We start from the raw sequence: 27,273 nt of genomic DNA, 5'->3' as shown, positions 1-27,273 counted from the left end.
TTTGACAGATGAGCTAGTTTATAGCACTAAATCTAAGCAAAAAGGTGAAAATTGGTCAAAAATACCTGTTTTTTTGTCACATGAAACATTTCTTTCTAACTTATTTTAATGTCATCTTTGTAAAAATCGCTTGATTCGGTGAATAATTTAAGTGCGGAGAAAGAGGTCGGCACTGTGACTTTGAAGTATAAACGAAATTGCCCCAGGATTCGACTTACGCGGAAATTCGAGTCAGGCGGATTTTTCCCGGGTTATAGTGGTCCGCTATAATAGCGTATCTCGGGGACTGCCTGTACGTCCTCAAAACTGCTCACAATCGAGAACCTTCCTTTCACGAAAGGTGTCCAAATCATATTTTACAACTTAGTTTAGGTTTACATGGGCCTTATTCAGGAGTCTAGGATAAGGTCAATGGTCTAGTATCATTGTTACAGCAAAAGCGGTACGATCCGTGTTTGGTGAGTCTCATCGAATGCCAAAGAGCTCATTAATATAGAGAATCCTGAAAGTATTTCCCCGAGTTGCGCGGTTCTCGATACGCGATTTTATAAATTTGATAGTTTGTGTAGTTGTTTTACGAGGAACTCAATTTCTAATTTGAAATTTTTAAATAATCTCAAATAAAAAAATATGTTTTGATAAATCTTGCGCAACTTGGGTACTGCCTGTATTATCCTTTCGAAAAGGCGCAACGGATGACAGCTGTCATGGCGATGAAAAAATGCGATGATTTTTTCACTGTTGCCTTCATGCGCTAGTGTTAGCGCAATCATACGATTGCCGTTCTTTACCGTTTGGTTGTGTTTGTAACGGTGTGGCAAATCCTGTCTTCGCAGAAGCAGATCCATTGACGCGCTGCTGGTTGCGCATTAAAATTAAGTTGCAACTGCGAAGAAAGTGACTATTTCCTGTGTAATTCTTAAGTGTGTACCGATGTGTGCTGTGCTGTGAACGAGTTTGACTCAAGTCCTTCCATGTAATCGTTCATTCCTTATTCGCTACAATCGATTCAAACATGATTACCAGACAACAAAACAAAAAGCGCACCGTCAAAGCAGATGGAAAGGAAAATCGAAAGCCTGTGGCTGGTAGAAAAGGTAAATCAGGGAGTGAAAATGATGTTATCAGTTTCGTTAAACGTATTTATTACTTGTAGCTTCCAATATCGTCCCACCGGCGAAAAAGCCCGTGGTGAAGAAAGTACGGAACACTACCATTGCCACAAGGATCCAGAAACGTCAACAAGAACAACAACAAAGACGATCACCGCGTGTTGCTTCTAGGAACGGTATGAAACACATTGCGGGTTAAAAACGCATTGTAGAATAAATATTGATGTAATTATTTTGTTTCAGCGTCCTCGGTTGAATCGCAATTACAGTTTGTGCATGTGACTACAACAGCTTCAAACATCTTCATCAAAGCAAGTTCCGGTCTGCGCATGGTAATGTCGTTACAACGTTACCATGCTCTTATAAACGCTAAACTGGACAACTTCTTGAAGGCTATAATGGAAGAAAATTGGACACCAAACACTTTTGGGAGCTGGCCATGTACCTGCATGTACGATGTTCTGGCGTTAAAACGTATTCTCGTCCTATGGAAAACTCAGCTGGATGAATTAGAAGACTGGTTGAAGCAATGTTTGTACTCGCTGTGAACGATGGGTAATTATACGTTGGATTCTGTACATAATTTGGGACAATTGATTTAGTTTGATGAGCACGATGAGTTACCATTGTTTGTTTCGTGCTTGTCATAATGTTCACCGTTTGAATGAAAAAGTTACTACAGTAGACCCTGTTGCTAGGCTTAATTATTTGCTTGCCTGTCTTGTGACCCTTCAGCAGGCCATTATGAAATAATATACCATTTAATGAACAACCGTCAGCTAAGATTTCATCATTTGGCCTAAACATGATGCTAAAATAGTATTCGAAATGTGCGTGTGTATTAGAATTATACTTGTGCTGTACTTAATTCCCTGTATTATCTTAGACAATAGTTGAGATATTAAGTTCTGCATCGTTCGCCGTCTTCAACAGGATGCAATTGGTAGTGAACCATCTTTGTAATTCTGTCAATATTACATGGACTTATCGATGAATATAGTCACGAAGTAAATTTTTGCCTTCAGATAGGTAAAGATGCGAAGATACGATTGATATCTCACCTCAGACAGTGGTTCTTAAGTAGTCTATCGTTCTTAATTAGGCAAGTTATGCTGGTTATAGTTTTCTAAAAAAGTTGATAAAATTGGTTAGAAGTTAATGATGTCATATCAGACTTTGGCATATACGATGAAGATCTAGTCTTATCGAAGACTTAACTGTAGAAACAGATGAGATTCAAATTTAACACTTGCAGTACCAGTACCATAACATATTCTTTTGGGCTTTCATGAGTTGCTCCAAGTATAAAAAATATCAATTTCAGTTAAACACAATGAATCCGATGTTATGTATTCATTTATTTATAGCCAAATGACAGTCATTTACCTCTCAACCGTTAATTTCAAAGTGGTTGCTAGATTGAACGTACTATTGCATCGTTCGAATCTTGGTTTTCAATCTGCATATGGCACAGAAAAGGGGCAATGCGGCGCATGATCGAATCCATAAATCTTACTCCCATTACCACGCTGGGCTGGTTAGTTTATTTTTTGCCCTACCGTTTTCCTCATTTCGCACTCCACATCGCACACCAACAGTTCATCGATCTTCGGCGGTGGTATGGTTTATGCATCATGTTGTTGCCTTTTTTTCCACCCCGATCCTGTATTCTACGATCGTACCGGTCGATAATTTGTTTGACAGTTTTTCGAATTAATCGTCGTGGTGTGCCGTACGCACAATAACCTCCCCCCACCCAGTGCAATCGTTAGTAGGAGAAATAAAACGATTATTACTACTAGTGCTGCTGTAGAATGTCACGTTTGCTCGCGCTTTATTTTATAACGATCCGGTGATCAATGTTGATGCACTACTGCAACCTGCACTTGTGCCGAAGAAAGAACTATGAGCGTGTTGAAACGATTTATGATGTTATGTTTCGTGCACTGGCGGTGCTATGCGTGGGGTTGAAGAAACTCATTAAATCAGCCTTGTGTGCAGCACATAATAGTGTGCATTCATTGGCGATCATGATCTTAATGCGGTGATCATCTAATGCTGAAGAAATTCACACCAACCCCATTACAATGGGTTTCCTTCTGGTTGTGCAGCTTGTCAAGAGCAGCTCACAAGTGCTTCTTTTAGATGCATATAGTGTTCGTTACAAAAAAAAGCGTTCCAACATGTGACCCACTCGATCGACTGTGCTAGTCCCGGATCTGTTGGAGCAGTTGTGAGCATGGCTGTAAGTAGAATGTGATCTATGACAGCGCAACTCTGTAAATGCCGCCCATGATGCAAGATTGAAATCGGAGTAATTGAAATGCTTTCCTCTGTGTGTTCGACCGACATGATCGGGCCTCATGTAAAGGAATGTGGCGGATTTCCTGGTAATGACCATGCCGTGCATTACACATCCGATAGTGATCGATGCAAACGCTCGCGCATCGTTCGTGTTCGTGTAGCCATCAGTGGATCTTTTGTAGCGCGGGGTTCGTTGCTTGATCACGGTGAAATCCCCAAAAGGTGTTAAACCATCGTCCAGTGGGCAAATTCCTTCCGCAGGTAAACCATTCATCTTGATTAATCATAACGCGGATGAGTCAACGCGCTCTCTCTCTCTCTCTATATATATTTGCCTAATGCAATGGGTGTCCTCCTTCAGTGGGGGGGGGGGGGGTCTAATTGTGTGAAAATATTTCGAAAATGTTCCGCCTTCAAATTCCTAGCCTTGTGCCTGCTGCTTTGCGTCGGTGTCAAGTGTGTTTGCTCAACGATTGCCACTTGGTGTCTGACCATTGCGCTAATGGCAAACAATTCCAAAGTGACACACTCGGACCCATTCTCGGTGTTTGCGTCTGGGTGGTTCTTCTGTCCAAACAAATCCAACAGGTTTCCTTAGTGCGAAATTACCCATCCATCCAACGTAGGTGAGTCAGTTAATTGTTTCCATTGGAATCTCAGCGAATCGTGATTATGCGGAATGTTGCTTACTGGGGAAGCATTCAATCTTTGAAATGTCGTTAATTGTTTTAACGGCAAAATTACTACCGTAATTAATTTGGCGACTGTTTCATAATTTAATTATAATATTTGTGTTAATAGTAAATATGTTCGTGAAAAAAGCATTGTTGTTTATGAAGACGTTTATTTGATTAGCTCTTTTATTGAATTAAAATGTTGTTTGTGGTACTTTCTAAGCTTTTAATGGAACATTACTTAAGACTCAACTTAAGTAATCCACAGTGGAGATCCGATTATCCGGGTGTCATTTAACCGGGTGTCTGATTATCCGTGCGGCTTTGAAATGACAGTTCCGAAAGAAATTTGACATATCCCGGCAACACCATTGACAGAAGAATTGAAAGATCCTATTGTATATGATCAAAAGCACTCCAATCTTTAAAAAAGCAATACAATTTCTTTTGCAACAATATCACACAGAAAAAATAAAGTTTTTTCTAAAAAAGACCTACCTATAGCACACTATTACAATTTTATCACATTCAGAATAATGTGCCTATTATCCAGTCTTTCTGGCTACAGCATTAATGCTCCTCATTGTATACTAGACTTCTATAGTATCCACTTGAAAGGTGTCAGCTTTCATTATACCACATGTCCCATTCGATTGTGGCCCAAACAGTTCCATTTCTCATGCCTATCGAATGAAGCCGTATCTGCTAAGATTCATTATAATCTTGCACTTGAATGTGTATACGCCTATCCTGCGGACAGAGAGCTAATAATTAGCCATTAATGATAGCTGGTGGTACGAAAGAAATGTGTACACATTAACCGAAACTGAAATTCCATCCCAACCAGATCTCGCTCGATCCTTTCCTTTCTCGTGTGATGCGACTTCTGGAGTTTTTCATTCAGCGATGATGCTAATGTCGCTTGACACTGCATTTGTATCGAAGCGTGTGAGAAAAGAAAAGAATCCGGTATGCTACGTATGTGCGGAGGAGTTCCGATCTAATCTAGGCTAGCATAGAATGAATTCTTTCACGAATGGTACGCAATGAAGCGACAAAGTTAACGCGCAATTGTTATTCCATTGACGAAATCCAGCAATGTGTGTGTGATATGGTTTTAATGATGAGAATTCATTTAATCAACTTGCATTTTGCAGCTTGCAGGGTGGCGTCTGCACATTTCCAACACGTCGTGGTGGACGAAGGTCCTCCAGACAAAAGTAGATCTCGATTGCGAAGCCCGGTTTGGCTGGTGCGCGCTCTAATTGATGATGGACATTCGACGGACGGACGGACGGAGCGTATCCTTAATCCGATCCAATCGGATCGAATGCCAATTCCATATGTCCAGACACTCACTCGCACTCAGTGTCCGGTGTTGTGTGTGTGTGTGCGCACGAGAAAACGGAGTCATAAATTTTCGATTAGCGCGAATTTATCGTTCAATAAAATTGTGCAAAATACTGCACGCTTCGCGCACTTTGTGTCATGCTTTTTTTTTGCCTCTTCGCTAATCGAATAAATACTAGATGTTAATGGTTGGGTCGGGTGTCTGGTTTTGAATAAGTGTGTCTAGCTTCCGGTGTTAGGGCGGTGAAGAGCTAATGGGAGGATGTCTGCCGTGTAATATGGGGCGCGGTAGCAGGATTAGAACAGACGCCAACTAGTTTACGGAAAAGAGATGAGAAACGAGTAGCTTGCCAGACGTCCTCCATTGTACATATAGGGACATTGTCCGGCGACCAGACGCTGTGTCCTTATCGCAATCCGTCTACGCCGTCCTTGGTGCGATCGAAAAAGTATGGAAACGTTCTTTCAAGTCTGATCGATCGGGTACTTCCAATCAAATCCTTATCTGGTGGTTGGCTTTTTTTTCTCCGCACGGTAAGCAGAGCATTAAATTTCTGTTCAATAACGCTCAAAGCGACCCAAAGGATGAGAACCGTAAAACGTTCGGTGAAAGAATGACAGCTAGTAATTGCAGAGCAGGAACTGTCAAAATCGAACGCCCATTTACGGCTGGGTTCTGGCCAACGGGTCGAAGTAGATTAACGATTAACAACCTTCGGCAGTGATGACTCCCCGTTCGTTTATCGGTCATCGGACACACAATGCCGCCCACCGGCTAGGTTGATGGGCATGAACCTGTCAATCAGATCCGCTCCGATGGTAACTTTTTGATAAAATCCATTCCCGTGCCGCCGTGTGGTGCATGAACTTGCTTGTGCAGGATTGATAAAAAGAACTGTTCCATCGATGGAAAAACCATCCGTCGCGTGAAGGCTAAAACCGGAGGTCTAGTAAATCGAAGAAAGAGAGATAATTTCTGCCGGTACTAATGATGGTGCTTGCATTGCCCACTGTTGGCCCAAGTACATCAGAGGAATTACCGGCAGGTCGCATATGGGCGTGTAAAAACGGTATGTGCCATGCTGCTTAGTTCGGGATGAGATTCGATCACGGAAAAGTATTTTTCACAGTGAAAAATCTGTGATGGGCCTGTTGGTTTGAGCTCGCGCTTCGCACCAAAGCTAGCCGCGTGCTATCTCGGTGTAGAGTTTTGGGTGATCTTTTCCTGTTGCGGGTCCGATCTCAAAGCGAGATGATATTTTTATCTCAAGACGGTCTATGGTAAACATATGGCACCGGGATGGTACTTGATGCCCCGATGGGTGCATGTGTGGATGATGCTCATTAGCGTGAGAGCGAGAAAAGTCCCTGCGAATGGTCGTGAATGGAAATTATTTTTAGCAATCCTGCAGCAGTGGGGAGAATCCGTCTATGCATTGCAATGAAATGAAGAAGAGACTCCAAGTGCACAGCATCAATGGGTTATTTTTATGTGTATGGAGGTATGTTTCTCTTATCATAGACTGAACGGTGGCTCCTACGTTCAAATCTTGGGTGGAGCGATAACTCAATCCGCATCGTTTATTATTCCGTAATGGACAATGAATGTTGAGGAGACATTAAATATGGACGTGTTTTGTGAGGTCACCTTTCACTGTTTCGAGGAGGAAATGTCTGAAAATGAAACGAATGTGAATTGCACATTAAATTAAGCCACTTGTTTTAAGCTACCACTAGCTATAAGCTATAATACGATCGTTTTAAATAAAAAAGAAGAGGAATGTTTAATCCAGCTCAGTTGAGTCTAACATCTTAGCTGTGTAACTCTCAACTGGATCAATTCCTCAAGAAAACCATGACCTCCACAATTGTTCATTTGAATTTTAAGTCAAATGCTTCCAAATGCTCAAATCAAATTAATGTTTTTAAATAAATTTGAAATTTAAAAAAAACTAACGTATAATTTTTAAAAAACTGTAACAAAAATAAGCAATTAAACATGAAACAATAATGCTATGCAGCAAAAAAAAAGAATAAAAAATAAGAAATAATTATGAAAATAAGAAAAAAAGTATTCACGTGTTGGTAATGTCTGAGACGCACTGTAAATAAAACGTAAATATCACCCTCCGCAGAGAATGGCGGCACGAGAGAACACTCTCTTAGTTAGGCAACGCAACGCTCTCTCATTTGCAATCGCATACGTCACGCGACAGTCACGCAGTGGTGTAGCGTGGTCGCATCGTGAGCGGTGCGGAATCACACACGACACGCTGCTACGCTGTGCGTAACGTGCGGTGCGCAGTGATAGCTGTTGCAAAAAGAGGATGTCAGAAGTGGGGTTCGAACCCACGCTCCCTTACGGGAACCAGAGCTTAAATCTGGCGCCTTAGACCGCTCGGCCATCCTGACTTGTGCTGGCTGTGAGTCTAAAGCGCTATAAAAGCACAGCATACCATTGCCCCCGCCTGAACTGTACCGTTTCCCTCATGCTGTCAGCATGAGTTTGTTGATCTGTGGTTTTGAGTTATTTATATTTCTTTTTTAACGTTCGCTTGTGTTAGACATTACGTTTAATTACGGCAACTATAAACTAGATCTATTTTATTCAGCCCGCGTATCGATTTAATTATGTTTTCAATTGAATGGCTTGCACATTGCTCAATCTGACATCGTATTAGCCGGTCCATTTGTTGACGTTACTTACAATCTATTTTGACTCTCAAACACCCGCCTTTGGCCGGAAGTTATCAGCCAAACAACTTGTTCGCGCATTGTCGGCACTTTCGCAAGCACGTTGACAATGCTCGTTGACTCGGGAAAATGAGAAAAGTTGATTTGCTTGTTTCGGAAAACTTTCCTCCCCGTGCACCCGTGCAAAGGTATGTTCGGGGAACGGTTTCACCATTGCTCTCGCGGTATGCATCTTGCGGTCGTCTTTATTATTGCCCGTGGCAACGGAAAATCTGCATGTCGCGCCGCCATTCCTCGCGGTGGCACAAAATGGTGGCGGCAGCTTTCAATAGCTGCGTCGGTGTATGGGCACCGGGCTGCATTCGTAATATCCTGATGGTGGGATCTCATTTAAGTTGCTGCCGCCCGGGTGCGGGGATAGTCTTGCCGTGCATGCACGTCGAACACACGTAATGCATTCCTGAGTGGAGCCCGGTTTTATAACGCGTGGGGTAGGATTGTAAAGTTATTCGTTCTTTTTTCGTTGTCAAAGCTGGTAGAGTCAAGGGTAAGTAGTTTTCAAACAGCAGTAAAGTTATCGCATCGCGATGAAATACCCGCGTGCAACGGGTTGATGCACCTTTATTCTACTGTTATTGTGCATAAAAGGAACAGCGTCACCCGTACACTATCGTGTTCCTATTGATACCGCACATAACGGAGGTAATTTTGGGTGATGATTAATTATGCAAACGGCGGGCGTACGGGTGGGATTGTGTTGATGAAAATTTGGGCAACAGTTTGTTGCTTGTTCACGTCCCGGAGGGGTTGGAGAATCTGTCCCCATTTGGAAAAGTATGGGACTTCTATTTGCGATACATTATGGAGGGAACAGTACGGGAACCGTATAGCTGGCACAATTCCAGGCAACAGTTTCGTTGCGTTTATGATCATTAATCATGCAGGTGCGCGTGAAGGTGGACCGGAAAGCATACTTACCTGCGTATCGTCAATTAAGGAGCCATGTTTTGTTGTTTTTTTTTGTGTGAATTTGTATTTGTGTAAGTGTATCACTTGCTCAGCTGCTTTATAGCAGCAAGGAGTGGGTAAACCGTAAACGTGTGCGTAATGTTAACGGTAATTGCCGTCTTTTTATGGCGGTTAATTGCCGATAAAGCTTTCCGAGTAGCAGCAAACCGTCAATTTCGGCCATGGTGTGGTGGATGTGGTGGTTTGTGTGGTGCATATGTGTTGGAGCAGGGATAGCATCTTTGTGGTTAGTTTTTATTGCATGTTTGTAAAGATTGTATGAATAATTACTTGATTTCGGACAGGTACTGTTCACGGAGTCCCCAAATGGTAGCCTACCTTCAGATTTTTTTATCAGGAGCTCAAGCTCAAGCGTCGTACATTTTCCTACAAATTAAGCTATATTTTAGTGCATCGAAGCGATTTTGTTAAATTTTTTAAAATAAGGCCGTTTTATTTCCCATCATGATATACGAGTAAAGCAATAAAAACCTTTCTGAAGCATATCAAGATGGCCAACAGTACAAGGTCGTGCAAGCTGACGTTACCATCAGACATTCGATTATGAAAAAAAATATTGTATAGTGTCTCTAAACCATTTTCGCAAGTAGTAAATAGCAAAGAAGAACTCAATCAATCATCACTAAATTATCCTGCTTTCATTGGTTTTTTGTTCTCTTTTTGCTCTCTCTCCTGCTATCTGCTAAGTAATACCTAAGTGAGGCTATCATATTCGGACACTATTAGTTTAGTTTGTTTCTTTGTTTATTTCAGCTGTTTTCTCTATTATTTATAGTCTAGTTTTCGCTTATTTTTGCAAAATTCTATGATCGAGTTATCCAGTACGTTATTTTTCTCTGACATTTATTGTTTGTTGTTTAGTACCGGAGACATGATTTTGCTATAACCAATCTTTGGTAAACATTTCAGGGAAGTTTACGCTTGTATTAATAAAATGTTTCAGACATTCCAGTACGTTTACAATCATTAGCTTTCGAAACAAACGAAAAACTATCGAAGATTAAATATAGTAGCTTCTGTCGTGGATGCAGCCCGCAAGAAACTTTACGGAATCGCGCTTTGTTTCGAATATTGAAAAATTTAAAATATTTTTATATTTGTTTTGTGTTAGTTTTTAATTGTTTTTGGTGAATTTATTTCCCCTATCCCTATATAAAATCATTTAACAAAAAAACTGCTCAACTTTGTATAGTCACTTTATACAATTTACACAATTATGATTATGATTTACACAATTTAGACACACAATTTATGATTTCATTATTATTATTTGTGATTTATGCACTATGATTTAATTTATGTTTGAGCTCGTTGCACTGAACTGATATGTAAAAGTCATATATCAGCTGCGAAAATATTATTAACCGGAAAAAATATGAATTATGTTATAAACACGCCAATCAAAATGACTGGCCTGGTAATTCTAGTGTTAAATAAATATGTTATTTTTCACTAGTTATTATGTTTATGTTCCTTATTTTTTTTATTTTATACCCTTGTCACTATTAAATTTTTGTATTTTATATTTTCCTTTCCTTGTGTTTTATGTTCTTTACTACTGTTTCATTAATTTATTTATTCGTTTGCTTGTTTATGTAGATTTTGTTGAAATGTATTCAATCTTAATCATTTTGCAAATGTTTTATTAACTCCTTGATTTTGTTTTACATGTCCATAACATTTGATTGCAAATAAACTTACACCTAATCATTGCTCATGACGCTTTGTTTGTTTGTTTGGATTGAATCCACATAATTTACGATCCAATTTATGCATTCGTTAATCATTATCACGTACTTCAGCGCATCACACTTTATCGTGCATCCTTTACAGCTTAATCGCCGCACTCTTATGACAATCGTTACGCTTAAGGGTGGATGAAATCCGCAAAAATTCCCTCGACTGCCCGATAAAGAGCGCTGCTCAATATTCAAAATGGAAAAACGATACCTTCACCAGGGGAGGGAAGCGGCGAATGCAACGGACGGAACGAAGTCACAAAAGTAAGCACAAACAAAACGCAAAACTATCGTTAAATGCCCCCCTGAAGGATTGGAAGAAAGCGTTGAATCCGTTGTTTCCTTTATAATCCCGCTTGGCTGGTGGCGCCAGCACTGCACAGCCTTCTTTGGAGCCCTGAAGGATGCTGTCCGCGGGGGGCGGGTGGCGTTAAAGGGAATAAACAAGTTTGTCGCATAAAACCTGATTTAGGTGAGAACAAAGAAATGCATAAACTTCGCACAAAACACCCCACCGGCAATGGTTTGGGGATGGTCGGGGGGTGCTGTTGGGGATTGGGACGCTGTTTTCTACAGTTTGTTACCGAAAGGGATAATGTTTGTCGGATTGGATGGATTAAGGAACATCATGGCTATGTGGAGGAGTTGCTTCTTCGCATACACGCGGTAAGAAGAACTACTTCAGTCGTGTGTTTTTGGTTGCGTTTTTTTTTGCTGTTTGTTGCTTTCAACCACACGATGAGACCGGATAATCGTTATCGCACCGGGCCACTGAGAGCCCTTTTCCTCGGGTAGTCAAGGGTGACCCTTCGGGTTCAATAACCAAATAAATTCGCAATCAAATTGACACTGCTTTCGGTTGTTCCTTCTATTCCAACCCGGTGGCTTTGGGTGTGTGTGGGATCGATTCGAAGAATATCGTTAGATTTGTGCGATGCATACGAAAAGAAAACCAATTGAGAGTGTGTGTGTGTGTGTGTGCGTGTTTGTGTACGTGTCAATAAAGACGCATTTTACTTGCATCTTGCAAATGGAAGGGAAAAATGAAACCAAAAAAAAATAGTGCGAAAAGAAAATCACTGGCTGGGAAAAGGGCGCAATAGCGTAATAAACCATTATTCGCTGGAAGTAATAAAAACGGGACCGCTTTTCCTTTTTTTTCTCCCCGCGTAAAAACGGACGTTTGGGGAGGGCGCGTCTTGTTTTCCTTAACCAACCCAATCTTCCTTCCTGCTTTGTAAGAGCAAGTGAGTGAACGTTCGTCCGTTAATGACGGTGCTAAGAAACGCTTTTCCCGTCGAATTCGCAATGCATTCTCGTTCCGCGATTCGATCGAAGCACTTTCCGATGTAGCCCCAGACCCGGATCCGTTCTCGTGTGTGTGTGCTCGCCTGCTTGTGTTTCTACTTCCTTTTTTCCTCCAAACCGTCAAACGGACTCGCAGACGACTCGTGCTGCCCCATGAAATCACACAAAGGCACATAAATATTTATCGCCCTGCACACATCGCTGATGATGCTGACGATGTCGCCTGTGTGATGTGAAGATGAAAATCGGCAACGGCATTCGAGCTGCTGTCACCTTTCCTTCATTTGGGGGGTTTTGTGAGGAGAAAATGCCAAAGAAAACAAAAAACCGTCTAACCGATATCTTTATCATGGGAAAGAATTTTCCTTCCGAGCACAGTACTGTTGCAGGTTTTATTTTTGCTTTTGTGAATCATCGGTAACTTCCTACGATCGTCTTATCTTTTTATCAATGGTACGCCTTTAAGATGGTGACGATCACTTTGGTGTTTGGTTTTTTTCTTGTTGGTATCGTGTTACCTTCTTCTCTAAAAACTAAGTTTTAAATGAATTAGAAGTTTATTATTTTCTAAAATTTATAAATGCTTTCCAATTTTACCTCAGCAAATAGTGAAAATAATTAGACAAAAGTAATTTATATTAAAAATTAAAAGCTTAACCACTTCCAACAATGAGTTTTATTTGTTTGTAAAATATTTGTAATTTAATCATCTTCAAAATTCGAAAAAGCTTACTTTGTATTGTCAATTGCATAACTTTAGGGGGTTTCGGATGCTGTCCGATTGCAGGAGCAGCAATGCATCGGGAAACGCTAACATCCCGGTGGCCGTGAAAATAAAAACGGGGGAAACATTTCCTCCGGTCAAACAAACAAAAAAAAAACATTTGCTTGCAAGTTAGTTGAAAAGCAATAAATGATATTGTCGGACCGTACAAAGGGAAAACACTCCCCCACGCCGAAGGACTGCCATATCCCATCGTCTCCCCATAGTGGTCATCGGGGATCGGGGGTTTGTGCGAAAACATGGTAACATTTAACGAACAGATCAGAGCATAGAATGTTACCCGCTGTGTTTGGACGGTCCCCCATCACGCCATCGGACAGTGGAGTGGAAGCTGGAAGTTTTGTTTGCTTTTCGGTAGAAGCAATGTTCGGTCGCGCGCTGCTCTTAGGGCGATAAAAAGTGCAATCTTCTTATCGCCTTCGGTGCGAAATAGTTCTTTTACTGCAACGCGAAGCACAATGTATGATGCTTGTTTTTGGGGAGGAGGAGGAATAGTTGTTTCACGGACCACATCTTGGCGACACCGAAACGACACTTTTCGCACCATTCCAGCATTATTGTGCTGGAGTTTGTATGGAACGCTGCTGTTTTTTTTCTTCTTCCTTCCGCCAGTTTCTCAACCCTGCAATCGAAAATGTTCAACGACAAAGTTGATAAAGATTTCCCAACCCCAAATCCGTGGCAAATCTGCCCGGCATTTGGCGCAAAAGCAAGCGAAAGAATGCTGTGCCACCTTTTGCCACCAAGTGGGAATGGCTTATTTCGGGCAGATTGGTTCTTGATGGAGTTAAGACGAAAGTGAAGTCACTTTTAGGCGATGTGGCTTTTTTTCTTTCTTATGTATTCTTCCATTTTTTTTTGTTGGCGTTCTGTTCAACCCAGCCAGCTGCAGGCGTGCAGTGAAAGTATTGTTTTGCACTCGAAAGGAAGGAAATAAAATCCGCAACGTACAAATCGCTTCAAGAACCTGGGCCTGGGCAAAGCGAATCCACTGTTGTTCGGTGCAAGTCGAATGGAAAACCGTTGTTTTTGACTTCCGGTCTAACCTTCTTTGGGGGGGTTAGTTTTGTTTTTTGTTAAGTGAGATGTATTCCTGCTCGGGGAATTTAATTTCGGATTTGATGTTGGTTGCAACTATAGGAAGTCGTTGGAAGTGATTATTTGAACGATTTGGGTGCATTTCCATCGCTCTGTTAGTCTTTACCTGCAAGTACAATTTGCAGAGTGTAACAAGAACTGCATTCATTTAGTTACTTACAATACCTAATTTCAAAATACAAATATTGCAATATGATTACATGGTCCGTTTATAATTTGGAAATTAGAAATGTAAGGAAACAAAATAGACGGCTCTTCGTCATATTATCATGAAAAGATTGATAAAAATAACTAAAAAAAAATCTTCCGTATTTTGAGAACTTTGAACTAATTTGAATTTGATTTAGCTTGAAAAAAAAATTGAAAAAGCTTGCAAGAAAAAGTTTTAGTGTAGCGGATTCGACTCCGTTGTCATCTCAGTATGTAGAGGCTTCGTTGGTTTCTGATTGTAACTGATACTTTCATTTTATTGCAACTTTAGACTTTACACTTTATAGACTACGTACTTTGTTTCAGTTTACAAACTTTTTGTCCATTATAATTACGACCACGGTATGTTGGACTGTGCAACTATGTTGCCTTGTACTGCGACTAGCTAATATTGGAAAGCGACTAACTTATAATGAACTGCGCCGGATTTTTGCGTAATTAGATGAACTCTCTTTAAATTACATTGTTTACAAAATCGTCTGTCTAAATTTTTTTCGCATCTTTGAGGATAATTTATGTTGTGATAACTTGTGATCGAAGTTTTTATTAGCAGAAAAATAAGCTAATAATAATAATAAAAATAATAATAATAATAATAATAATAATAATAATAATAATAATAATAATAATAATAATCATAATCATAATCATAATAATAATAATAATAATAATAATAATAATAATAATAATAATAAAATAAATTTACTGAAATAAGCATTAGCAGGAAATAAAAATAAATAATAAATTAAAATGTATTGGGGTAGCCACTTCTCATGCTATTTCATCATTAGCTATCTCGTTCTAATCCTGCCTGCTTTAATTCATTTTGATCTTAAGTGGTTCGTGTCTAGGATGATCTAAACCGCATGTGACTTTATTGCGGTAGACATTTCATTAATTAATGTATCTTAGCTACTTTAAATTGTTATGCGTCATTAATCAAGAGTGGCAAACCTACATTTCAAGAAAACACAACAAACATGACAAGAAATTAACAAGTTTTTCAAAAAGTAATTACTGTAATTGAAGTCAATCGAAATCGTTTAAAAATCATTTTTATGAAAAGAATTGATTGTATAAATTAAACAAAAACAATTAAATTAAACAAGCGAAATCAGCAGCAACACCAAAGAAAAATTGCTCAATCAATATAAAACAATAATGTTAAACAAATAATACTAGTACCGCAATAGCAGTAGTGAAAGTTATGTAGTTGACAAGAACAGAACAGAACAAACGTTAAAAAATCGAAAAAATTAATTAATTATTTATTAAAACCGGTCCAAAAACATCACCGATATGAAAAGATTAATTTCAAACATAAACATAAAAAATTATATTGTTTTTGTTATTGTTTGTAATTGTGATCTAAAAAAATTCTCTGTATAAGTTTAGATTCTCTGTTTTGTAGCTTATTCCTAATTTTGTGCCTGATTCCTAAGGATCTTGTTCTATTGCTTCCGTGTCAAAAATGCATACGAACATTTTATTCAAAGTTACACGAATTACACGGCACATTGGTGGCTTATCATTAGCTTAAAATTCCAATTCAATCGAACAGTGCTATGCAAATTGTCTCAAAGCGACTGCTATAAAACGGTATTGCATTTGTTTGCAGACACTTTCCTTCTTATGCGCTTTGCTGACCAACCATTAAAACTGCCCGCCAGTTCGCTCGTAAAACGCACCGAGCGGGAAAGCGAAAAATCGAACTTGCGGTGGATGAAAGTCCTTTCCTCGATTTTCCACTACGTTGCAGCAGCACTGCGTTCGCACAAAACTGCCGGGCGCAAATGAGGCAGAAGAACACATGTAAGGGGTTTTTTTGTGTGTTGTGTGTGTGCGATGGCTCGTTAGCTGCATAAGTTCTGCGCCGAAGTTTGGAAAGCGCAATAGGGAAGAAGAAAATTGGCAAGCATTTTTCCCAACTCCCACCGTGTGTCGTGGCGATGGGGAAAAAAAGGGCGGCAAAATCACATAAAAGCGATTCGATGTCGTAAAATTTCCCTATAAACGCGCGGAAAACAGCTCGGTGATGGACAATACTTGGGAGGTTCCCGTTCTTTCGTCTCGTTCCCTAATGGGGCGGGGGAAAATTGTCCTGTGAACCATTTCGGATCCCGTAGCCCTCCCGACGAAGGACAGGGATCCGCAAGAAAATCAATAGTGCGCGGCATTACTTTTATGGTACAATAATCGTTATTGGATAAACACAGGACCATAGTTTCTTATTGCTTTCTTCGAGAGTGTCGTATGGCGTGCGCCCTTCCGCTTTCGCGGCGAACCCTTCGTGCCATCGTGTCGGCATCTTGTTAACCGAGCATTACTATGTAGCAACATGCAACTTCCCAGCCGTTTCGCGAGGTTTTGTTCGTTGCCAACCCCGCTGCTGGGAAAGACGATCGTCAGTGTTTTCGTTTGAAAAATGGTGCGCTGGCAGGCGAACCAAACAGTGGGGCCCTCATATTACCGCTCTTATCAGCAAGGAGTGGCAACCAGGAAAACCGAGGGCCGGAAACGGAAGCCGGGGGGCGTAAATTGATTATCAATAGCGTGGAGCATTAATTGAATCATTCTAACTCGTCGTTTCCCGCCTTCTTTCGCCAGAAGAAAATGGGTTAAGGATGGTGCGGGGGAGTTGTGAGTTGTGTGTGTGTGTGTGTGCCTGGCGACCAGAAGTCGCCCTCTCTCGAAAGGAACTTTGTTTTTAAAGCCGCGAACGTGCATTTTTGTGATGCATTTATTACGGTGGCAGGTTCACGGTCCACGTGCAAGGAGGGTGCTCATTCCGTTGCAGTGAGGGCACACCTCATTGCCAATGTTACCATTACTGTTGCCCACCGGTCCCGGAAGCTCCTTCCCGGTGGCCATTAGCCGAACGAGACGATGAGGCCTGAGTGCATCATCGTTGACGTCAAGATGGCGATGCAATCCCCAACTCAGCGGGGGGAGGAAGGAGGAGTTTGAGTGTGGGTCACAACTGGATGCGGCACAAAATCGATCGCAAACAGGACGTGACGGATTTTTCTGACGTGCCTGCACCGCAATCTATTTTTTTTTGCCCGTTGTGTGGTGGTGAAGTATGAGAAATGTTATTTTTAATGTACATCTTGTAGATTTCTGCTCCTGATGGGTAGGTTATTATATTTTTTGAATCGTTTTTTTTTTCTATTTTAAAACACTAGCAAAATGGTTTATAATTTCATAAAATACTTAAACAATTTGTTATTTTACGTCAAATTACCAATACTTCATTATGTGCCGGGGGTACGAAATATTTAGAACATCTTCATATTTAGACATCTTCAATAAGACAGTTTCAGAAGTTGCGATATTTTAACAATAACAATTTGATTTTTTCATACAAAATTTTAAAATCATTATCAAGTTTACCATAAATTATCAAATGATATTAATAATAATTGTAATAATAATAATTGTAATAATAATAATTGTAATATTTTAAAACCAGCTCGAATTATGTATACTTTTGTATGAATATTTTTGCGTAGAATTGCTTCTTGTCTTTGTTAATGAAATGTTAAAATTAGCAACTATGATCTTTCTATTATAGAATTCGTATTCAAACACTAACACAAATTAAGTTAAGATAATTCGAACAGCCTGGTGGTTTAGTCGCAGTATCGTTTATTTTCACACGAATGGTATATCTCTCCTCTCAAACAAGATCGATAAAACGGTTTGTAATAATAACACGAATGGAAAAAAAAACACCTCAGAGTTCTCAGTCTGCCAAAATTCTTGCTTCATCCTGATTAAATTTGGTTGCATTTTAATAACAACGCCACTAATAAAATTTACTTAAACACCTGGAAGTTCGACTAAGAATCAGATGTTGTCGATGCCTCAAAGTTTCATATCGGATCCGTGGCTAATGAGCTACACTGGCAATCGCAAACCCGATGTTCTGAAAGCAGTAAGGAACCATATTTTATGACTTATCTTGAAATATATGATTTTGCAAGGGATCTGCCCAAATGGAAACGATGTGCACCATGCGTTACTATCGGGACTGTAAGCAGGAGAGAGATCTACCTGAATGAGTGTCTACACAAGCCGGTCAGCTTCGTCTGTTTAATCAATTAGAGGACAATTACGATCTTCTAGCCTGATCCGGCTTCGTGCAACCGTTCAAATTTTGTTCTGGAGTATTACGAAGCCAAAAGGGGTCAATTGTGTACTTTAGGACATGAGAATCCCTCGAATAATGTTGGGCTAAAATCTAATGGGCTAAAAAATAATGTTGGGCGCTCTACAGAAGAATCCCAAAAAGCTCAAATATTAAGCAGACACGAAGAAACAGTGAATTGCCTTGCCGTACCTTGGAAGTTTCAGCCAGGTGTTGTACGGAACAGAATGGACTATGATGGATGCTGCGCATTACTTAGCCTGAAGTCGCTAAAACAGCGGAACTGTAATGCGCAGAGATTATTTGTCGCTGGGCTGCTTGACTATCGAATTGACTCGCCGACGCTGCTCTCCAGACTAAATCTATACGTCCCAGGTAAAAGGTCACAGTCATAGTCGTTACGGCTCCTCTGATCCGTTGTTAATTATGTGCCGATAATTTAACGCAGTTTATGATCGTTACGAAGCTGACATGTTAAAAATGCGTTTTTAAATTGTATTTGTGCTGTGCGGTCAACTGTTAATTGTTTTCTGTTTGTAACATTTTAAAACTAATCTTTAAAAATGCTTCAAGTGGGTCACAGGATGCCCATTGAATTTAACAAATAAAATAACAAATAATAAAATAATGAGTAGGATAACGGGCGAGAGTATGGTTGTTATATTGATTGTGAGTTTATTGCAATAAAAATACCAAAAGCGGACTTATGGCTTATGTTTTACTGTCTGAAAGTCTGGCAAGGATCGATTAATTGGGCATTGTTGAACAGAATGAAGAAGATCTAACCCGGAAAGAACATGATGAAACAGGTGGAGAAAAAGAATAGTAAAAGCATGGCAAGAGGAATGGTGAAATTTGAGAGAAAATAAGCTTTAAATAATTAATCCACCGGTGGTTCAATACCGCGGGAATGATTTCAATAATCATGAGCAAGCAATTGCCACAATGCTTATGATTGGCCATTCAAGAATTAAACACGGTTATCATGTAACAAAATCAGATCCTGAAAATTGTACTTACTGTGGGGACATAGTAACAATATGACATATCTTAGTAGGCTGTGAAGGCAGCAAAAAAGAAATGAAGAAATAAGAAAGAAAAATTATTGCTCAAAATAGGGAATAACATCGATAAAATCCTAGCTAATCACGAAGAAAGAGAACAAAATGTTTTGAAATTATTAAAAGTCATAAATATGTTTAAATAAATATAATAAGGTAAGAATTGTACAGATTAAGAGAATGAGAAACTTAACGCATCTCTAATATACGTTAAAGTAAAGAGGCGAATGTCAGCCAATAAGTCCAATGCCTGTATAAAATATATACAAAAAAGGATGGTGGGATGCAATTAGTTGTGGGACATCCTCCGTTACGGATTTAATATTATTTAATTGCGATATAAGTTGAAATTCTCGCAACATACCGTGTCTATATTAGAAGTGCGTTGGAATATTGTTTCATAAAAGCAAAAGTGATAACGTTATGACGAATCCATTGAGTACGAGTATAGAGCCACACGTTCGATGCTTCGTCGAATGTTATTAAAACCACGTACCGGTGTGTGAAGTCATGACTTTGGCTTTATGCACTTGCACGCGTGCGGATTAACCATTCGCGTGATGAAGTTGTGATCGATGGGGTCCCCCATCCCCCCACTTCAATAGGAAAGTTACCCTCATCGGAAGTGTAATTAGTCATTCGAAACGAATCATAAAAAAGAACAGATCTGACATGAATAGAACGGTGGTGATGCCGGTGTGATGGGAGCTAAAGAAAAAATAATATATACATTGTTTTACAAACTGTGCGCCACTGTCATTTGTTTCAGCCTGTGGAAGTCAGTGGGAAAGCTGAAAGTGGAAACTCGGGTGAGTTAACCCACCGCCGAAGCATTCATCACCTACGGGCGATTGGGAATCATTGTCACTTGCACAGGCCTTCCGTTGACCCGGATCGGTGTTTGGGATTTTGTTTTTGCTGTGTTGTTGGGGAAGCGCAATGGTTGGAAACAATTCTATTTATGCTCTCCCGGGGTGAGGAGCGCAGCCGCTTTCGAGTGTGTCAATCAATATGGGCTGCGCGAATCCCCAGCCTTCTAGAATGTATTGGACGGCTGCCCGAACGTTCGACAGATCGACTAGGCCGTCGTCTAAAAAGCCGCACTTGAGCGACTCGAGAGCGGTTGTTGTGGGTGATGCCGATATCAATGCGCCAATCCTCAATGCTCCATAGGCATCCTCAACATAATAGGCCGTGCTGGAGGGGCCGCATGGCATGCTGAGTGGAAGAGTGTATGCAGTTAACAATATAAATAAAATCCATATCGGTTCGCATCGATATCAGCCGATCGGTCTGGCCGTGTGCTCCCGGTGATGTCCGGTTTTGGCAGGTCCATTCAGCAATACGCCTCCCCTTCATGCACACTTGCTCGCCTGCCTCACCTGCTGCGAAGTTTATCCACTTGAAATCAATCTCAATCAGGCCAATTTCGATTTTCTATCGTCCCTTTTGCGAAGGTGGAAGAATGAAGTTGGGGTCCTGTAAAAAGCCTCCCCTGGAATGGTGCCAACTTCAGGCATGCTTCAGGTATGCCAGGTACACATGTTACGGGTGTCCCTCATGCAGGCTACTCGCAGTCCCCCAACCCCCCCGTTTGGGTGGTTGCATTATTTTAACTAACGCTCACAAAGCCATCATCATCGTTTGTTGTGGACAGCAGATGCCCGTTCGCTTAGAATTTCGATCGTTTTGGAGAGCACTTAAAAGCACCGCCGCTTATTGACCGATGTGGACAACTATTAGTTGTGTCTTTCACCAACGCGTTTTCAACACCTACAGGCCGTTGGTTGCGTATTCTACTTCTGTACGGGTAGGACCCGGGTAGGGCCAGGCATTTTATTCGATAATCCTTATCGACGGTTATCGGTGCTCGGGAACACATTTTATCACCGAGCATCAACCGAGAACATCGGGGCCAACCCGTGTGTTACAACGTGCGAGAGCTGTACGGCTTAAGGGTTATTTATAGGAAAACCCATTCAATTCTGAGCGGTGGACAACTCCTCTGGTCGTCACAGCCACATCAATGTGGGACCGTTTTGAGGTGAAAATATCGTAAAGCGATCCGTTTTGTGAAGGTGACACAATTGCTTTCAATAGTGAGCTTTATGACTAATCCCTGATAAAAGCCTCATAAGACAAGGGCGATTAGTGCCGTTTCCGGTTCATTGCGAGGACTTCCTGGTTGTTCGCAATGTCAAAGCAGCATCAACGGGGTGGAATTAATTGAATAGAATAATAGACATGTTGACGTATTGCATATGATGCACATCGAGTGGTCGTCGTATGCTTAAATCGTTTCCCTGAATCTCATCAACCAACAAAAAGGCAAAACTCTGTCGAACATGAGACGGTACAATTGCTGTCTGAAGCTCAACGATCGGATATCCATTTACTATTTGCTCCACCGGGGGGAGAGCACTGGTTGAGCTTTGGTCGAAATGTTTCCATCAAACAATACCGATAGCTCCGCACATTCCCCAAAAAAACACTAAATGGACCACAAAACAGACCCCGAACGGCCCGATATCCGTAGACGAACCGCGGGGGGTCGTTGATTTTTACGATCAAACTCTCGAAAGGGCACCACAGAAGCATCATCGGGCAAGGCGAAGTCATCCAATCCCCGTCCCCAGATTCTTTTTCTGTTGATTCGTTAGTTTTTCCTACGCCGTTTAGAAGTTTCTACAGTGTTTTTTTCGAAATGGATTCCGACCGAATCCGAAGCGGATCTCCGGATCGAGCGTGCGAAAGGGATATGCAAATCGGTTGTTACGGGGGCATCGAATTTATCGGTTTTTTTTGGGGGGAATGTTGAAATTTGATGATTCTCTGACGAAAACGAAAGGATGATTGTCAAACGGGGGTAGAGATCGTTGAATTTTGTGATTTTGACCGTGTTAACAACACCATCCCCCGTTCTAATGTTTAGAAAATTCCCTTTTGGGAACTGTTTTAATAGTGGTTTAGCATGTTCCCGGCTTGCAATTGCTGCTTTATGCCCTCAGAAAACTATATTGGTCATCGGTTGGTGAATGTGTTTTCGGTCGTTTTAGTGTCCTTTTGGACCATTCCTGACGAAAGGGGTTGTTTCACCCCTTTTTGGGGGCCATTCCAACATGATAGAACTTTTCAAATCGTTCAATCGGACTGAGAGAGAGCTGTCGGGACAGCATATTGGTTTCTGTATCGCTAATCGAGTGACGGCAGAAATACCCTTAACCTTCAAGTAGGCAACCGGATTCCCAGGTATTTTTTTCAACTTTAAACTGCAATTACTTTTGATTCATTGCTTGTATTGGCCTGAATATTTCTGTAGCCTCCCATCTTTTTATATCCGATTTTTTGGTGCATAAATTGTAATTTTCAACAGGCTGTAAGTATTTTATTTTGATTTATTTTAAACTTTATCACGTAAGTTGGCAACCAGCATACCCGGGTATTCCATACATTTTGTATGGAGAATGACGTCTTCTTCTTTTCATATTGTGCTTATTTTCGAGTCAAATTCTATCGATTTAAAATTTGAAATGGATCGTTAGTTTAATCATAACATAGAAAAACATAATTAATGAATGAAATAGATTTTAGATACGCAAAAGCAGCAAAAAGTCTAGAATAAATGATTAAATTGTAAATAAATACATTACATAAAACTAAACGTATAAAGACAATGATTATGCTGAATTATCCAAAATGTAAACAATGGATTGTAATACAACGCATTTCTTATTACTTGTTTCTTTTTTATATTATAATATGTGTGCTATAAAAAATGTGTATAATATTGCATTATAGCTCTATATTCATTTAACGTTTCGATTTTCAAATATTTGCAAGAATATATATATACAGGCAGTCCCCGAGATACGCGGTTCCTCTTACACGCGGATTCGGAGGTATGCGGTTTTTGGAAATTTGACAGATGAGCTAATTTATAGCACAAAATCGAAGCAAAAGGGTAAAAATTGGTCGAAAATATCTTTTTTTTGTCACATGAAACATTTCTTTCTAACTTATTTTAATGTAATCTTTCTAAAAACCGACTGATTCGCTGCATAAATAAAGTTTAGAGAAGGAAGTCGACTCTGTGACTTTGAAGTATAAACGAAATTGCACCAGGATTTGACTTACGCGGAAATTCGAGTTATGCGGATTTTCCAGGGTTATAGCGGTCCGCTATAATAGCGTTTCTCGGGGACTGCCTGTATATAGAAAGCATTGTTTACCTACAAAAACCGTTAATTGTATACGTCAAAACGTATGGAATGGTTGCCAACTCTACGGTTAAGGTGGGATTTTTTATAGCAAGATGGTATGGACGACACAGTACGGCCGACCGTTACAGAGGTATCGTTTTGTTCCCAATTCTTCTCATTTCTAGCCGTCGTACATCCGCCACTTTAGGCGAAAAACGGCAACGGCGGAAATTGTTGCTGAAAGCTTTTATGATGTGATTTCCGCTCAATTCCGGGAATGGAAAACTAAACCCGCGCGGTGTGCTCTCCTACCGGATGTGTCGGGCCGGGGAGCTATCGTTTGCCGGGCTGAGTGGGCCACAGCTAGAAAAGAAACTGTCATTTAAAAGAACGACACTCCGGGCCCGGTTCGCCTCCTAAGGAAGATGCGCTAATACGCTAAACTCCTACCATGACAAGATTTCCAACGAACAGAATAACAATAACTCGATAATTTAATCGCTTCCAATCATTTCTGGCATCCCTGCGGTGTCCGCTGGTAGCAAAAATTTATTAGCCTCACTTAAACGAATCAATTAAAACGTGCGTGTGCAGTTCCGGGGCTGCATTTAATTGTGCTGCCGCTTGAAGGCTCCCTTTTGGGTGGGGTTGTTGGTTTGGTCCCCAATGAAGAAACCTGGCGCCATTCGCCATTCGACCGGGTTGACTTTGTTTGGCGGGAACGATTCATTAAATGGGGCATCGAGAGACAATTCAATTAAGACCGCAAGTGTGCACGCGAAGACCGAAAGGAAGGAAGGACAAAAAAAAAAGTGTAACCGCTCAGAAGGACTTACTGCTTACGGCAAGTTGTGAAAGTAATTGACACGATGGTTGGGGCTATGGGCAGCACAAACAAAAAAGGGATGCAAAATGAGGATGGAAAAAGCAACTGGTTGTGTGCTTTTCATGGTTGCCAATTTTATCCCGCCGGAAGTCCGGGGAGCGAGACACTCGCACCACCGTGTTTGGATGGTGAAAGGACGCTCGTACACGAAGGGACACAGAGAGGTTTTTTTTCTCTTGCTGTTGTCAAGCTCACTACCACTTTCTATCGTGTCGTTTCAATTGTGGCGGCGTAAGTCCTTGTTCTTGGTTATGTTTTCGTTGCCCCCTTGTGAAGACTGTAGGGTCATAATTCAATTGCGCAAGAATTGATTCCTCGCTTTAGTGGTTGTTTGGCGGCGGAGAAAGAGTGGCGGGAGTTGTCCATCGATAAGGGTGGGGTGTGGAGCTTCGGCTGGATGGACCAAGGAAGGTCAATTCCCATCGGGTGGCGAATCGGGTACGGCTAGACACTTTACAGATTGGCATCTCAGGCACTTTTCATCCTCGCCATCATCGGGCCACCTAGTAATCGGGTGAAAAACAGTAAGTAATTTTCGACTTCAACTGCTTTGGCACCAATTGGGTTGCTTTTATTGTCCACGAGTGGCCAAATTGACAGTTATTGTGCACTTCATTACGCGATGTTCTTCCGCGTTGTGTTCCAATAACTCTTTTGCCATTGGACATCGATAAGGAGCCTCCATTGGACATCGATAAGGAGAACCAATTCTCTTTGCTCTAAGAACTTGTTGATGTGTTTGGTTGCATGACGTTCATTTAGCAGGTAAATGTTCGAAGACGAAATATTTGTTCTGTTAATGAAATATGGATTACACTAAAAGGAATAATAAAACGCTTTGCTGGAAATTTTTAAATTTCCCACATGCGTATGCCAAGTCAGAATGGCCGAGCGGTCTAAGGCGCCAGATTTAAGCTCTGGTTCCCGTAAGGGAGCGTGGGTTCGAACCCCACTTCTGACAGAAATTGTTTCAGTTTATGGTTTGTGGGGGTTGTTGGTATACTTTTGTGAAGACGACACGCAAGTTCTGCCTTCACGATTGTGTTCTCTCGTGCGCCTAAAAAACATGCTTTTATTTACATAGCTGTTTCTTCAGTAAACAACCCTCCAATATGTGTCTTGTGGTGATAAGTGTGTGTGGTAGTGTAGGAATCATACAGGTGATTTCTCAACGAAACAAAAGAAAATTTTAAGGAAATACATTTTTTTACTAATCTAATATATTGATATTTATTCACAATAGTGCTATGCAATAAATTGTTCCGTCCTGTTGCTATGCATAATATCATATATGTTATATATATTATGAACGTTATTCAGCACTAATTGATTTTTTTACGTCATATCCTCTTTTACCTTTTCTAAATAACATTATGTTAGGCTCATCAGTGTACATAAATTTTCTCGATCTTGCAAAAACTGCTCCACAGGTATCCTTTGAAATTTTAACCTAGGTCAAATCTATCCTAGTCTTGTGCCATTTGTTATTTTCTCTCAACACAAGCGGTATTGAAAATACGGCATTGCCGTCATAATAGAAATTAAATAAATAAAAAAATCTATTCTACAGTACAATTTGCTTTAGTTTGGAGACATTTCTTTCTCCTAACAGTGAAATCGCACATTATCTCGGGTGTGTTAGGCCATAGTTCTATCTTTATCAATGATGAAAATGGAATATGTCGAAGAAAATTTGAATATTTCGATCTATTTTATGGTAGTACTTGAAGATTTGTATACATTTTAAGCCTTAAATTTAATTTGTCATTTTTCCATTGAAGTTTATCAACCTTTTAATGATTTTGAAGATATTTTATATACGACACACACGTACAAATTTCAAAATAAATTATTGATTAAATGAGGAGCATAGCAAGTTTAATCCGACAAAATGGTTAACACTGTTATTTTCACGAGGAGCATTTTTTTATGGTGAAGCATTTGAGTAAACAAAAAATATGTTTTCAGTAACGGGAATACAACTTGTTCACAACAAACATTTCCTTCTTTCTAAGATTATTTGATATCAAGAAATCAAGTAGAAACATGTGAAAATGAAAACGCCACAGTCGCTGCACTTTTATTTAACACAATTGGTCACGAATAAATCGATCGATTAGGAACATCTTCTAAACCTGCCTAAGGTCTACGAGGTCGCAGATTTAGAATAGTCTTAAATCAACTTAGCAACGTAATTTATATGAAACGAAATATTGGAAAAAAGCATCCCTTAAAAACTGCCCTATATTACAAAAAAAATCTATCTATTTCAATCTATAAACTTAGACTGGTAATGAATATATTTGTGCTAACCATTATCTGTAAATGTAAAACATTTAAATTTAATTTAATTTTGAAAATGGTATGGCAGTTTCTCAAGAAAAATAATCTGATATTGTACGCAAGCGAACGAATTTTCAAATCTTTCTTATCAACTCTTAGTTGATGGAATATACACCACTGAAAATTATTCGCCATTGCTTAAATTTAAATACAAATAAGAAAACAAAACAAAACGGACGAGTAATCCAATTTGTTGAAAATTAAATTTCTGACCGCCAACTGCTTCAGCACATTTGTTGCGTTGTCGCGCAACAGAAGCGGTTTGTCACACAACATATCTAGTTTGTCGCATAAAGCTCGGCTGTGACGCAGTGGTTCGGTATGATTCACTC

At 40.2% G+C, this 27,273-nt stretch overlaps 1 protein-coding gene and 2 non-coding genes across 3 annotated transcripts; 2 read left to right on the top strand and 1 right to left on the bottom strand.

Annotated features, from left to right (window-relative positions):
- Positions 1-817: 817 nt before the first annotated feature.
- Positions 818-1,890, top strand: LOC128302941 (uncharacterized). Its single transcript, XM_053039796.1, has 3 exons — positions 818-1,097; positions 1,157-1,288; positions 1,356-1,890. The coding sequence occupies exons 1-3, from the start codon at positions 1,016-1,018 to the stop codon at positions 1,658-1,660; spliced, it is 519 nt and encodes a 172-aa protein (XP_052895756.1). The 5' UTR covers positions 818-1,015; the 3' UTR covers positions 1,661-1,890.
- Positions 1,891-7,768: 5,878 nt separating this feature from the next.
- On the bottom strand, positions 7,769-7,852 carry Trnal-uaa (transfer RNA leucine (anticodon UAA)). The gene has a single exon. It is a non-coding gene; the product is annotated as a tRNA-Leu (tRNA).
- Positions 7,853-25,475: 17,623 nt separating this feature from the next.
- Positions 25,476-25,559, top strand: Trnal-uaa (transfer RNA leucine (anticodon UAA)). Its single transcript has one exon. It is a non-coding gene; the product is annotated as a tRNA-Leu (tRNA).
- Positions 25,560-27,273: the final 1,714 nt, after the last annotated feature.

The sequence above is a fragment of the Anopheles moucheti genome, chromosome 2 (assembly GCF_943734755.1).
Source record: "Anopheles moucheti chromosome 2, idAnoMoucSN_F20_07, whole genome shotgun sequence".
NCBI classification, from domain to species: Eukaryota; Metazoa; Arthropoda; class Insecta; order Diptera; family Culicidae; genus Anopheles; species Anopheles moucheti.
This window is presented reverse-complemented; position numbering and strand designations above follow the sequence as displayed.

Excerpts from the sequence above, each read along its gene's own strand:
- LOC128302941 (XM_053039796.1), top strand. The coding sequence starts at position 1,016 with ATGATTACCAGACAACAAAACAAAAAGCGCACCGTCAAAGCAGATGGA. Across the intron at positions 1,098-1,156 it reads GCCTGTGGCTGGTAGAAAAG|CTTCCAATATCGTCCCACCG; the intron begins GTAAATCAGGGA and ends TATTACTTGTAG. Across the intron at positions 1,289-1,355 it reads GCGTGTTGCTTCTAGGAACG|CGTCCTCGGTTGAATCGCAA; the intron begins GTATGAAACACA and ends ATTTTGTTTCAG.